General features: G+C 39.6%; 1 protein-coding gene across 1 annotated transcript; it reads left to right on the plus strand.

The window, feature by feature from the left end:
• The first annotated feature begins 491 nt into the window (after positions 1 to 491).
• Positions 492 to 3,373, plus strand: LOC111188779 (uncharacterized). Its single transcript, XM_049470510.1, has 2 exons — positions 492 to 573; positions 2,223 to 3,373. The coding sequence occupies exon 2, from the start codon at positions 2,244 to 2,246 to the stop codon at positions 3,117 to 3,119; it is 876 nt and encodes a 291-aa protein (XP_049326467.1). The 5' UTR covers positions 492 to 573; positions 2,223 to 2,243; the 3' UTR covers positions 3,120 to 3,373.
• The last annotated feature ends 11,704 nt before the right edge of the window (positions 3,374 to 15,077 follow it).

A 15,077-nucleotide genomic window follows, 5' to 3' on the forward strand; every position in this document is an offset into this window, starting at 1 on the left:
AGGTTTTGATCTTTTTTTATTCAGTTTTTTTCTACTCTGTAAAAACTCAAGGCAGACTGATTTATTAATTTCAATCCAAAACACAGTAAAGAGTGCAGGAGGTAAAGTCATACAAAACCCATATTAGCTTAGAATGGTCTAAAAGATACAATTATTATATAGACCATAAAACAAAAGAAATAAAAAGAAGGATAACATTAAAACTCTTTGTATTATAGTTGAAGAATCTTGTAGGAGGGGGTCTGAGTTACAACAGTGCATTATATCAGTGTCAGTTTCAGCAGGAGGCCGTTACACAATGTGTTATGTGAAAAGAAAAAAAAAACAGGTTTGTGCAGATAAAGTGAATCTTCTTTTTCCAGTAAAATGATTGATCTGATGAAATCTGTTCACATGCTGTACTGACAGCTGATTGGTCCTCAGTCTCTCAGGCGTTCCTCTCACTTCATCTTCTTCTGTATATAAACAGGGTGGTCCATCAGATCAGCCTCATCATCTGCCCGAGTTCTCCATCTCAGCAGAAGAACCCATTCTCCACGTCTCCTCCAGGAAGACATCTCTCATCTTTTACTGGTAATTATGTTTTATCTAAAATTCTTACCAAATGTTTGACAATCTAATTTTAAATAAATAGAAGAAGAACAGGAAAGATGGACAACAAATATTAACAATTTAGAACTGTATAAAGACCACATTACGTTTTATTGCACATTTAAAGAGAATCAATTAAAATTATATCTGACAAAAAAAAAACACACAACCACCTAAACTGTTTTAATAATGACAGATTATGAAGTCAGTACACAACAGCTCCTTTATATATGCCAAATTTATTTCAACAGTTTATTTAACAGTTGATTGATAATTTATTACTGAGCTCTACTAAAGCATGAGTATAGTGATAAATCACTGTACTGATCAGTTATTTATTATTATCAGTGTTACTGAACTCTACTAAAGCAGGAGTAGACTGATAAATCACTGCATTGATCAGTTATTTATTATTATCAGTGTTACTGAACTCTACTAAAGTATGAGTAGACTGATAAATCACTGTATTGATCAGTTATTTATTAATCTCAGTGTTACTGAGCTCTACTAAAGCATGATTATAGTGATAAATCACTGTACTGATCAGTTATTTATTAATCTCAGTGTTACTGAACTCTACTAAAGCATGATTATAGTGATAAATCACTGTACTGATCAGTTATTTATTAATCTCAGTGTTACTGAACTCTACTAAAGCATGAGTGGACTAAAAAATGACTGTACTGATCAGTTATTAATTAATCTCAGTGTTACTGAGCTCCACTAAGCATGGGTAAACTGATATATTACTGTACTGGTCAGTTATTTATTAATCTCAGCATTACTGAACTCTACTAAAGCATGAGTAGACTGATAAATCACTGTTCTAATATCAGTTATTTATTCAACTCAGTATTACTGAACTCTACTAAAGCATAAATAGACAAAAAAAATCACTGTACTGACCCGTTATTTATTCAACTCAGCATTACTGAACTCTACTAAAGCATGAGTGGACTAAAAAATGACTGTACTGATCAGTTATTAATTAATCTCAGTGTTACTGAGCTCCACTAAGCATGAGTAAACTGATATATTACTGTACTGGTCAGTTATTTATTCATCTCAGCATTACTAAACTCTACTAAAGCATGAGTAGACTGATAAATCACTGTTCTAATATCAGTTATTTATTAATCTCAGCATTACTGAACTCTACTAAAGCATGAGTAGACTGATAAATCACTGTTCTAATATCAGTTATTTATTCATCTCAGCATTACTAAACTCTACTAAAGCATGAGTAGACTGATAAATCACTGTTCTAATATCAGTTATTAATCTCAGTGTTACTGAACTCCACTAAGCATGAGTAAACTGATATATTACTGTACTGGTCAGTGTTACTGAACTCTACTACTTGCATTCAAAAACACGTTATTCGATGATCCCCTGTTGAATGACTCACAGTAATTGTAAGATTGTTGATTGTGGCGAAGGCTTTTCTAGCAATTACTTTAAAAATTTATTTCTGAAAAACATTCGTAGCAGCTTTGTTACGCATGACAGATACTAGAATACAGAATGCTATATTTTTAAACCTACCTGTGGTAAATTCAGAATTAATAATTGTCTCCTCGGTGACAGTGTTTTAGCTCAAACATATGTTTTTTTGGTGCTTTTTATAACAGGTATTCCAATACAACCACAACATGTCTGACGCAGTCATTCAGATCTCTATCAGTCCTCAGGATGAAGAGAAATTTAGAAAAGAGCACTACACTAAAGTTCAGGGTGACCTCAACAGTGGAACCGAAGGGAAACCTATGTTCATCTGGTACAAAAAGGAGAGCCTTTCCTCCATCAACAGAATCCAGTTCTCATTCAGACCAGAGATGGATGCTGGTCTTACTGCTGCTGGCTTCAAAAAGATAAATAAAAACCTAAATGCTAGAACAAAAGGTGACCAGATATTCCTGTGGTACATGAGTGACACCACTGAGTCTGACGTCTCCATTGTGGATCTGAGGGTGACCATCAGTGTAACGGATGAGCCAATCCTGTTCAAGTCCGGATGGGAGCGTCTGGGCTGTAATCTGAACCGCGGCGCTGATGGACATCCAGTTTATCTCTGGGTGAAGTGGAACAAACAAACCTACATCTCCGACATCAGAGGTTCTGAGAGTTTCACTTTAGACACAGATAACTTCAATACAGGCTTCTTCCGAGTGGACGAAGACATCATTTTAGGAGCAAAATCTACTCCAGTGTTCCTCTGGTATCAACGTACCACAGATGCCGATGCCAGTGGCATGACTGCCCTCGGCGTTTCTCTCTGTGCAGATGATGAGGATCACCTGAAAAAAAAACACTTCGTAAAGGTTGATACCAATCTCCATTGTGCCAAATGTGGAAATGGTGCGTATCTGTGGTACAAGCCTGGAGAAACCTCCAAGATCCAGTACTTCACTGTGCTGGTGGGAGAAGAAGCTCGGAGAGTCTACAAAGAGCATGGCTGCAACGTTGTGGAGAAAAATCGGAGTGGTTGTGGTTTTACACCTCTGTATATTGCTTATTATGTAGAGTGATATCCTCTCAGTCTCATATCAGTCTCAGTGTCAGTAATCATAATCAACATAATCACATATCTGTCTGCACTGAGAACACGCTTACGCTTAGAGAACCCTGTACTAGATACTGATTAATAGCGAAAAACAATCATGTTTAACAAAGTTTAACGATGTCTGTATCAGTTTAAATGAATAATGTGTGTAACAGGAAGTTCTGATCAGCTTCTTCTCTGCATTTCTGATCTGTCTCTGATTAAAGCATCATAAAAGACTGTTGTCGTCTCCTGAGTCTTGTTATCACATTAGTAACTGAGATTTTACACTGAGATACTTTAAATAAAATTATTTCACAGCGTTACAGTTTTTAAACATGCTAACACTCCTGATCTACTGATAGTTTTAACCTGATTTGTCGACAGCAGTGTTCATATTCTATCTCTTAAAATGCTAGTACCACTCCTGTACTTCAGTAATGATAAATACATTATTTAAGCCCAATTGAACAGCAGCATGTTTTAAAGGATTTGATTAATCCTCCAAAACAGAAGCAGTGTGAATATTTCATTACTTACTTATTATTCTATAAATATTTAGTGCAAAGTGTTCCTTACCTCTAACAGGAAATGATTCAATTAGGAGAATTCACTTGTTTTTCATTTGAAAAAAATGAAATACAATTTTTATAATGTTTCACTATTTTATTACTTAGACCAACATATAAAACAATAGTTTTACATAACATTAAAACATGGCTCTGCAATTTTGTTTTAGTTTTTAGTTGCAAATATGTGAGATGAACCATTTTCATATTTTATGTTGATTACACTAATTAAGGTAAGCAGAAGGAATTTTATAATGAAAAACTAACTTTAACTTTTTTTCCTAGATCTTCAAACTTTAAAACGGGTCAATTTCACCCGTAGAATAACAGGAGGATTTATAAACACGTGGATCTTTTATCAGAAAGAAAGCAAAAGCTATTAAGATCAAATCAAATAAAATACAAAGAAACCTAAGTATTTAAATTAGTAATGAATGTAACAATGACAACAAAATTAATAATAATAATAATAATGAGAATATAAATAATAAAGATGATACTAAAACAAACACGGAGAAAGGCAAAATAGAAATATAATAAAACAAAGGAATAAAAGGCAAAAGGTAAAAAAAGAAACAATTAAGAATTAAGGTAAAAAGGAAATGTTAATTAAACATCATGGATGATCACAAACCATCAAACCAAACTGAACTGCTTGAATTTCTGCACCAGGAGTAAAGCAGCATAAAGTTATCCAAAAGCAGTGTGTAAGACTGATGGAGGAGAACATGATGCCAAGATGCATGAAAACAAAACTGTGATTAAAAACCAACCAGGATTATTCCACCAAATAACTCTTATTTGCCGGGAACAGGTAGTTCACCAGGGCGAAGCCATACCAGCTGTAGGACCCTCCCGGCTTTTTCATGCTCCTGCCTCTTAACCTGGAGATCGAGCTCTTTAAGCCGTATAGCTAAAGCAGCATCTACCGGAGGAATTACAGGAGCAGCATGTAAAAGCCGGGAGGGTCCTACAGCTGGTATGGCTTCGCCCTGGTGAACTACCTGTTCCTGGGAAACTGAGCGTTCCAGGCCAGGATTTGGCTCAGGCTCACCCGCCGTGGCTTGCGACCCGCCCACCCCAAGGACAGCATGCGCAGCTAATTCCAGCTCCGCACATTCCGGCAAAACCTGCAGCTCCACAAGTTTAGAGTACAGCACCGCTTGGATCACATGTTTCCGTGCCCCACCAGATACTGGAACCTCAAAGAAGTCAGCGATCCGCAACAAGTCAGCTTTACGACACCGCCGGAACTCTTCTATAGACGGAGAGAGAGTAAAAGTGGTCAGATTAAAAACGCCAGAGGCCATAATTAACCATGTACCCCCACCCGCCCCACACCAAACAAAAACTGCCAACCGAACAAAGAAAAACAAACAACAGCGCCCACAGAACAGGCACAAAGGGCGTTAGGACGAGCCCCCAATTATGTTACGGCCTGGAAGGCCAGACCAGAAAACATAAGGGAAGGCGACACCCCTCACTCGTCTCGCACCCAGACCAGAAACAATTCCGACACAGAAATACCAGCCAAAAAGTTTTATTTAGTAAATTGTAGCAAAGGCTTCAGGGATAAGAATGCCTAAAATAATAAACAAACACCAAACTAACTTCAAGAATTCAATATAACTAAACCTAACAAAAGAAAAAAAAATAAAAATACATACCTCTTACCTTTCTCCCTAACTAAACAAAAACAGGAGAAAATGATAATCAAATAAATAGGCCTTATCCCCTACAGGGCTACATTGGCTTGGTAAAGTATATACATATATACAAATGTACTTACGACGATGGACATTAAGGAAACATGCAGAGAAATAGGTAAAGAGCTAATTTAGTTATCAGACAACTTCAGATAAACTGACAATAACACGGATCACAACATCAACACACTACAAAGTGGTTTGGTTTGGTCTGGGCAGCGTGGCGGTGGAACAATGGAAGGGTGCCGCCCCGATCTTCACAGCTGTCAGCCTTTTATGGATAATCGGCACTAGGACCAATTAGACAGCTCCTCCCTCACAGATAACCTGTTAAAGAGACAGTGCAAGAGGGAGAGAGAGAGACAGAACGAGCAAGCAAGATCTTACCCAGATTTAGGAAAATAACAAATGAGAACAAAAACATCTCCCAACGTAACACCCCCACCCTTAAGAACAAACTTCGTTTGAGACACTAAATCTCTCCACTATGAGCGCGAGAGAGCGCGTCTGCGAGTACGTTATCAGACCCTTTCTTGTAACGGATTTCCAAATTAAAACCCTGCACCAAAAGAGACCAGCGCATCAGCCGGTGACTAGAATTTTGCATTCTGTTTAAAAACACAAGTGGATTGTGATCTGTATACACAACTACCGGCAAAGAGCTAGAACCAACATACACCTCAAAGTTCTGCAGTGCCAATAGAAGTGCTAAAGCTTCTTTTTCAATAGTACTATACCTCATTTGATGTTTATTAAACTTCTTCGAAAAGAAGCAAACAGGATGGTCAATACCATCAGGGTGCTCCTGGAGCAACACCGCCCCTGCGCCCACAGCGCTGGCATCCACTTCCAACTTAAACGGACGCGTAAAATCAGGAGCCGCCAATACAGGCGCACTACAAAGCAGTGCTTTAACACAATCAAAAGCCTTAATGCACTCAACGGACCACACAAACTCCTTCTTTGTGCTCAGCAAATCAGTCAAAGGGGACACCACACTAGAAAAGTTTCTGCAAAACCCCCTATAATAACCCACCATTCCCAGAAAACGGCGAAGTTCGCGTTTGGTGGTAGGCGTGGGAAAGATGGCAATGCTCTCCACTTTTGCATTAACTGGACAAACCTGTCCCTGTCCAACACGCTTTCCCAAATAGGTTACGGAGGCTTTTCCAAACTCACACTTAGCCAAGTTCAAGGTTAGTGATGCGTCACGCAGCCGACCAAGCACGGTTCTGAGTAGAGCAAGGTGCTCAACCCACGAGGACGAGAACAAAACCAGATCGTCAAGATACGCCTCACAGTTTTTAACGCCAGCAAGAACAGAATTCATTAAACGCTGAAAGGTCGCAGGTGCGTTTTTTAGGCCGAACGCGAGAACAGTGTACTGGAGAAAGTTATCAGGGGTCACAAAAGCAGAAATTTCAGACGCGCGGTCTGTCAAGGGAACTTGCCAATATCCCTTCAATAGATCTAACTTTGTTACAAAACGAGCACCACCAATTTGATCAACACAATCGTCCATCCTCGGAAGGGGATGGCAATCAGTTTTAGTGACTGCATTTACCCGACGAAAATCAGTGCAGAAACGGGAGGTGCCATCGGGCTTAGGCACTAGTAAGCACGGGGAACTCCAGGAACTAGTGCTAGGTATAGCTAAACCGTGTTGCAAAAGATAGCTCACCTCTTCTTGCATAAGACTTTGTTTATGCGGGTTAACACGGTATGCGTGCTGTTTAATGGGACGAGAGTCACCAACATCAATATCATGTTGAATCACAGTAGTTCTAGACGGTACATCAGCAAAAAGACCCAAATGATCCTTTAAAATAGTACTGACATCGCTCCTCTGAGCCTCAGATAAATAGGACAGATGCAAATCCAAATTGGATAAAACAACAGAATTTGTCAGCCGCGCGCAAGAGACTGGCACATCACGCATGACAATACCATCATCTTGACAGCTATACTCTGGGCTTAAAGTAACTGATGCAACTGGAGTTACCTTCACATCATGGTCAGATTGTTCGTGTCCAATTTTTGGCGATGCCACATTATCTTTTCTAGCTATATATGATTTAAGCATATTGATATGACATACGCGAGTTTTCTTGCGCCGGTCAGAGGTACGAATGACATAATTGGTTTCATTCAATTTTGATTCGACAACGTAAGGGCCCATAAAGCGAGCTTGTAAAGAGCCCACCACTGGTAGCAACACAAGTACTTTGTCACCAGCATTGAAGGCGCGACGCACTGTCTTCTCGTCAAACCTTTTTTTCATTTTTTTTCTGTGTAGAGCCGAGCTGTGTCTGAGCAAATTTACAAGCGTGCTGGAGACGTTCACGGAACTCACTAACATAGTCCAGCACGTTTGTCGGCACGGTGCGCTCAGACAAGAATTCTTCACGCAGGAGACGGAGTGGACCCCTAACTGTATGCGCGAATACGAGGTCTGCGGGACTAAACCCCAACCATTCTTGCACAGTTTCTCGAATTGCAAATAACAGTAATGGGATGCCCTCGTCCCATTCCTTACCTGTATCTAAACAGTATGCGCGTAGCATGGATTTTAATGTCTGATGAAATCTTTCTAAGGTACCCTGTGATTCAGGATGCCAAGCACTAGAGAATTTGTGTTTAATGTCAAGCTGTTTTTGCACTTGTGAAAATAGCGTGGACATAAAATTTGTTCCCTGGTCAGTCTGAATAATTTTCGGCAAACCGAAAGTGGAAAAGAATTTCACGAGCGCCTTAGTCACGGTCTTAGCAGTAATGTTACGCAACGGGATAGCTTCGGGATACCGAGTGGCTGCACACATTATAGTCAAAAGATATTGATTTCCCGATTTTGATCTTGGCAATGGCCCAACACAGTCCAAAATTATGCGCTCAAAAGGCTCAGTAATTACGGGAATGGGATGTAAAGGAGCAGGAGGTATACTTTGATTCGGCTTACCTGCAACCTGACAAACCGAACAAGACTGGCAGTACGCCTGAACATCCGATTTTAACCCCGGCCAAAAGAAATAGCGAAGGATGCGCTCGTACATTTTAGTAACACCCAAATGGCCAGAGAGAACATGATCATGAGCCAAAGAGAGAATATGCGAACGGTAAACAGTAGGAATTACAAGTTGGTGTACTGTGTTGCACTGACCTACATCAATTTTGGTTGGTGACCATTTTCGCATCAACACCCCGTCATCCCAATAATAAGCTACATTACTGCGAACAATATTTTCCTTCTTTACCACAGCGTTAATACACTTGGCTAAAGATGGATCAGATCGCTGCGCTTGAGCTAGGTTTTCCTTACCAAAATAAGGAGAAGTTTCATTACTTAAGGAACTCGAAAGAGTTTCAGGTTTAGGTGTGGGCAGTTTTATCTCAAAATCGACTGTTTCTTGTGGCGAAAGCATAAATGTATCAGCTAGATTAACGTCATTGTCTAATTTGCGAGACTGTGCGCGCGTCACGGCGCACGCAGGGAATACAGAAGGAAATTTTTGAGCCAATTCACAAGAGGAATCACTCTGATTTTCTTCAAGCTTGTCAACGACGACAGGTAAGGGAAACACTTTTCCCCCAGCCAGGTCATTCCCCAACAACAAAGTTATCCCCTCGACTGGCAGTTTAGAGCACACCCCTAATTCTACCCGGCCTGACACAAGGCCTGAACGGAGATAAACAGTATGTAACGGGACCTTCATACAGCCCAGCTCCATCCCTCGAACCAGCACACTAACCCCACAAGAAGAAAAAGCGGAGAAGTTTAGCGCACTATCCAATATAAATGACTGGGCTGCCCCAGTGTCTCTAAGAATGGTGATGGGTTTCCAGTCTGCACCATCAGAATCCAGGGAGACCGAACCTTCCAAAAGAAAAGGTGCATAGCTAGGGTCAGTTGTATTGAAATTTGCTTGTGGTCCTGTAGCTCTTAAAACTTTATGAATATGAACTTGTTTTCTTTGCATTATTTGAGGTCTGAAAGCTCTGCCTCTTTTTTGTTATTTCAGACATTTCTAATTTTCTGTAAATAAATGCTCTAAATGAGAATATTTTTATGTGGAATTTGGGAGAAATGTTGTCTGTAGTTTATAGAATAAAACAACAATATTCATTTTACTCAAACATAAACCTATAAATAGCAAAATCAGAGAAACTAATTCAGAAACTGACCTCATTATGTGCCTGTAGCTGATCTGTTTCAGATGAATTGATTAAACAGTGGGATCTGGTTTAGTGGTTAGCACGTTAACCTCCCAGCACTGGGGTCTTGGGTTCAAGTCCCTCTCTGGGTGGGGTTTCCATGTTCTTCCTGTGTCTGCGTGGGTTTCCTCCGGCGTCTCCGGTTTACTCCCACAGTCCAAAAACACATGGAGATCAGATAAATTGGATACTCTAAATTGATCTGGTAAATTGAATTCTGTAAATTGATCTGGTAAATTGAATTCTGTAAATTGATCTGGTAAATTGAATTCTGTAAATTGATCTGGTAAATTGAATTCTGTAAATTGATCTGGTAAATTGAATTCTGTAAATTGATCTGGTAAATTGAATTCTGTAAATTGATCTGGTAAATTGAATTCTGTAAATTGATCTGGTAAATTGAATTCTGTAAATTGATCTGGTAAATTGAATTCTGTAAATTGATCTGGTAAATCGAATTTTCTAAATTGATCTGGTAAATTGAATACTCTAAATTGATCTGGTAAATTGAATTCTGTAAATTGATCTGGTAAATTGAATTCTGTAAATTGATCTCGTAAATTGAATTCTGTAAATTGATCTGGTAAATTGAATACTCTAAATTGATCTAGTGTGGGTCTAAAGTGTGTGGTATGTATGTAAGTTTGTGTGTTGTGCTCTGTCCTGGGTAAATGCTGGATGCAGTCCTCCAGGTGGATGGTTGTTTCAGGTTGAGAGTATGCTGTGCGCTATTGGCTGCTGCTTCTCACCGTTGTGTGGATGAGTGCTGAGTGTAAATGGTTGTGTGTAAAACGTGTAAAGCGTCTTGGGTTTCTAGAAAGGCGCTATATAAGTTGCACTTCATTGATTCATTGATTCATTCATCTGTTGGATGATTAGAGTGGATACTGCAGTCACACCGATACTGAAAATAAACCCACATATACAGGATTCTGGATTCTACTGATTAATAAACCAGAAAACACGACGAGTTTAAACTGATCCTGACTGTCAGACGTACTGAGATCTGATCAGCCTTCAGCAGGAATTACACTTATTATTTACACTTACTGTCTGAGATAAAGAACGCGAGTCATTCTGGGGAAACGTGGGTTACGTCTACTGCTGTGCTCTTCTGATATATTTATATATAAAGTTCTGAATATATATAGTGTCAGTATTCATGGCTTTAGAGAATTCAGGTTCCTGCGTATGGTTAGAAGCTACAATGAATGGAATTGTAAAACTTAATTTGGATATGTTTTAAGAATTAGGGCCCTATTTTATTGATCTACACTATAGTGTTATGACCCAGCTCATTCCAGAATCGCAACATAAAGAAAGGGAGGACAACAAACTAGTAGCAAATATAAAACTTTATTTTTATTTATTATCAAAAATAGAAAAAGGTCAAAATGTCTAGGTGAGAAGTATTAAAAAGAAGAACTGGTCAGCTGTTTAAACATGGGAATCGAGGACTCCTTGAAGACAGACAAAACACACAACTGTGAGGCATGTTGGTGAACGAGAAAAACAAGAGAGAGTGAGAGCTCAACTCCAGAGAGCTTAAGTACTCTCACTAATTGCTATCAGTTACCACCAAATAAGACTCACACCAGGCTAACCTCCCTTGATCCAACCTCCAGGACAAACCATCCTCAGAGCCGGTGGGGGGGTCGTCACAATAGGCGAGCTGTGAACCGACCGTACACCATGCAGCTTGATTTAGGGCATCAGTGTGTCTATGCTATCGTAACAACAGGAAAAGTACACCTTGCACAGCTCAAAACGCAATGCCAAAAGGCATGTACTAATTCTCTTTCATGTTATGGTTTGGGCATAACATGAAATAAACCGATCAGAGTGTCTCTTGCTCATCATTCCCTTTATGAGTAGAACCAGGTGAGCTCTGACTTTGGTGGATTGCTATTGTAACGGTGCAGCTACCTGGACGTGTCCAACTCTTCTCAGCAGAGGAAACTGAGCTGCTGGTTGACGCTGTGAAGGAGCTCCAGCAGCTCATTTACGGGAACAGCAATGTTATTTTATTTACTATTCTGTTTATTGTTGATGTAAAAGTTGGGTTTGTGCTGCTGTGTGTTCGTGTGTGTTTAATAAGTGGGGGTGTACGTTCTGCTCGGCGCGCCTGTGTTACCGAGATAGCGATGAACGTCTGACTTTTGGCGTCTGTCTAGGTTATATTCAGTCAGTGGAGCTCCTGTGTTTTCTGTTACCAAGATAAACAAGCATAACTCCAGAAATGTACCTGAACACACCTCATTTCCAGAACACCACGCCCATCAGTGTAGATATATTCAGAAGCTCTGCTGCTGTTTAAACCAGACAGGAGGAAGATAGGAGGGAAAATAGACTGTTTGCTGGGTGTAAGATAGCGATGAGCATGAGGATCATATAAAGAGAAAGAGCATCACTACCTTTGATTCCAGCCAGACTCTGAGCGAGATCTCTGTGGTTCATGATTCTCAGGGCGATCTCGCATATCTCCGCCGTGTCCTTCGCTCCATAGGCCTTCACCATCTCGCTGAGGTTTGCCTGGACGATGGCGAACTGCAGCGTGGGCTTGGGTATGACGGGGTAATAGTCCACCACCCCCTCAATCAGGTGTGTATTGAACCCATGGACGTAATATTGGGGTGGGGGGGACATGTCCCCTGCACTTTTTCAGAGGCCAGTTTTGGTTCCCTGCAGTTTTTATGGTTAAGAACCATAACGCTGTCTTAAATAGAGACGGATCAAGTGCTAGGACCCAGCAGAAAACGACCGCTCAAGCGGATCCAGTTTCCCTTTAGACCGCCCACAAACTCATCCACTGGCTCTGCCGTTTCTTGCTAACGTATCATTGGCCGCTACGGCTGTCACTCCATCTGGCTCTAGACAGCGCGTGGGCTTCAAACTGTTCTGCGTTGTCCAGAATCGGTGTTCTCCCGCGGCTAAAAGTTCTTAAAATGTTGTCCGTATTTTCTGCCTGGGTCATGTCAGCAAGATAGATTTAATATCAGAGGTTTAATTTACCATTTTAATATGTGTGTGTGCGTCTGTGTGTGCGTCTTTGTGTGTGTGTGTGTTTGTGTGCGTCTGTGTGTGCATCTTTGTGTGTGTGTGTGTGTTTGTGTGTGTGTGTGTGGAGAGACCGCCAATCCATCGCAGGGCAGACAGACAGATAGACACATTCACTCACACCTCAAAATTTCAGCATGTTTAATTGTTCATATTTTTTTCTAACGAAAATATGATTTTCTTTCCGGTTCTCTGTTACACTGATTTAAAATAAAATGTATGATCAGCACTTAGAATCATGGATATTTTATTTAATTTCTCCCATTCTCTTGTCAAAATAATTCAATCTCTGCTTTTATGCTCAAAAATCAGGTTATGTAATGTTATGTAAGGTAATGCAATGTTATAATGTTATGTAAATGTAAATGAAAATGAAAGCTTCTAGGTTGTAGTTTAGCTGTAATATTTCAATATTACACAAACGGCTTGAGGAACCTCTGAAATCAAAATTTTTCGTCCATGATTGAACCTCACCAGATCTTCAGAGGTCAGGTTTTCCTGATTCATTACTCCAAACACAAATCAGCACAGTGATTTAAAGAACAATAATTAACTGATCATGACAGTGATTTATCAATCTACTCATGCTTTAGCAGAGTTCAGTAAATAAAGGAAATAATCAAAATCAAATAAAACCAAAAGCAATCAAAAGAAAGCAACATGAATCCATGCTTAGTGGAAAAAGGTACAATTGAAAGCAGTCAATTTTAAAGATTTAAAATTTATAGATTAATAACACATAACAAGTAATATAAATAAACAAATATATATTTATAACTGTCATGGTGGGGTACAGAATACAGACACTCGCGGAACCAGTTAGAGATTTTATTAAAAACCCACACGGTGCAAAAATAGATAACAGCAATGAGTATAGAACACCAGCAAACAGACCTGGAGGCAAAGACCATAACAGAGTGATGAGGCAGTCCAAAGGTCATACTCGAATCAGAGGTGAACCAAAATCAGAAACATTAACAGTCCAGGTAATACACAAATAATCCACAGAAAAGGCAAAGGCAAAAATCGTAGTCGGAAAACAAAAAGCAAGGTCATACACAAGAAAACAATCACTGAGAATGGCGCTTTGTAAAGTCGGCAAAACCAGGCAATATGCGATACAGGTGTGTGACTGAGCTGTCCTTATATACTGCAGGGAAATTATTAGTATTCAGGACTTCCTGATCGGGGCAGGTGAGGTGTCACGTGATCGATAGTGTGTGTGATGTCAGCGGGTGGTGCATTCTGGGTATTGTAGTTGTTAAGTGTGGAAGGACGGGAAGTGCCTACATCACCAGACGTGACAATAAAAATAATAACGGTAAACACGAACATAAGAATAAAAGTAAGTAATACAATACGTTACTAAACAGAAAAATAATAAAATACAGGTGAAAATGCAGAAGATAAAATTGAAGATGAGGGAGAAGTGAAACAGTTGCAGGGTGAAGTTGGTTAGAAGTGAAAAGTGAATGATGTATAAAATATTCTCTCTTTATCTGATCTGAACTGATACAGATCAGAAATTCCTGATTTAGACTGAAAACAAACCCACATTTACAGACTTCTGGATCAGAACCACGTCATGTTTATAAACGTCATGAATAAATAAACATTTCTACTGAAAGAACCAGCAGTTTAATCTGATCTTTACAGTTTTGGTAAAAACTTTGTAAATGTGCACTTCTTTTTTGAACAATTTTCGAACGCCCGTGTACATCACAATTTATGAGATATGAAGATAGTAATGTGTGTATGGAGGAGCTGCTGGATAAATCAGCTATCGTTCAAAAGTTTGGGCACCCCCACCACCACGAATTACATAGCAACCACATAGCAACACCTTAGCAACCACCATGGACACCATAATAATACCTTAGTAACCCTCCAGCAACCGCTTAGTAAAATATTGGCATTCCAGCCCTTCATCAGTTATTGATCAGTATATGCAAATGAAGATGACAGGTGTTGAACAGCACACACTGTCTGATTAAATAAGTGAATTAATTAATACAGGTGTGTAAATGAGTTAATTGAGAGTAGAGAGGGAGCAGTACTCACGAGGGTCAGTAGAGTCTGTCTGTTGATGTTTAGAGTCTGTAGGTCAGCAAGGTTGAGCTGGTGCTTCTACAGCGTCCAGTGGACCTTTTATAGAACTGGACTCTCACTGTCCAGCTCAGGAGAGGCGGAGCTTACAGTATAAACACCTGCTCACCTGTAGTTATCACCTGATCTCTCTCCACACATTCCCATACCATTAACATTCAATGTGTGCTTATGTAAGAGCTTTTATAATCCACTGATTCAGTTCTGCAGTTATACATATCTTTATTTTATTTTGTCTAAATACAACATCAAAACTGGCCCACTTTATAATACGTGTCTGTAATAACTGTGTAATTA

Source organism: Astyanax mexicanus, chromosome 22 (assembly GCF_023375975.1).
Source record: "Astyanax mexicanus isolate ESR-SI-001 chromosome 22, AstMex3_surface, whole genome shotgun sequence".
Classification (NCBI taxonomy): Eukaryota; Metazoa; Chordata; class Actinopteri; order Characiformes; family Acestrorhamphidae; genus Astyanax; species Astyanax mexicanus.

Excerpts from the sequence above, each read along its gene's own strand:
- LOC111188779 (XM_049470510.1), top strand. The coding sequence starts at position 2,244 with ATGTCTGACGCAGTCATTCAGATCTCTATCAGTCCTCAGGATGAAGAG.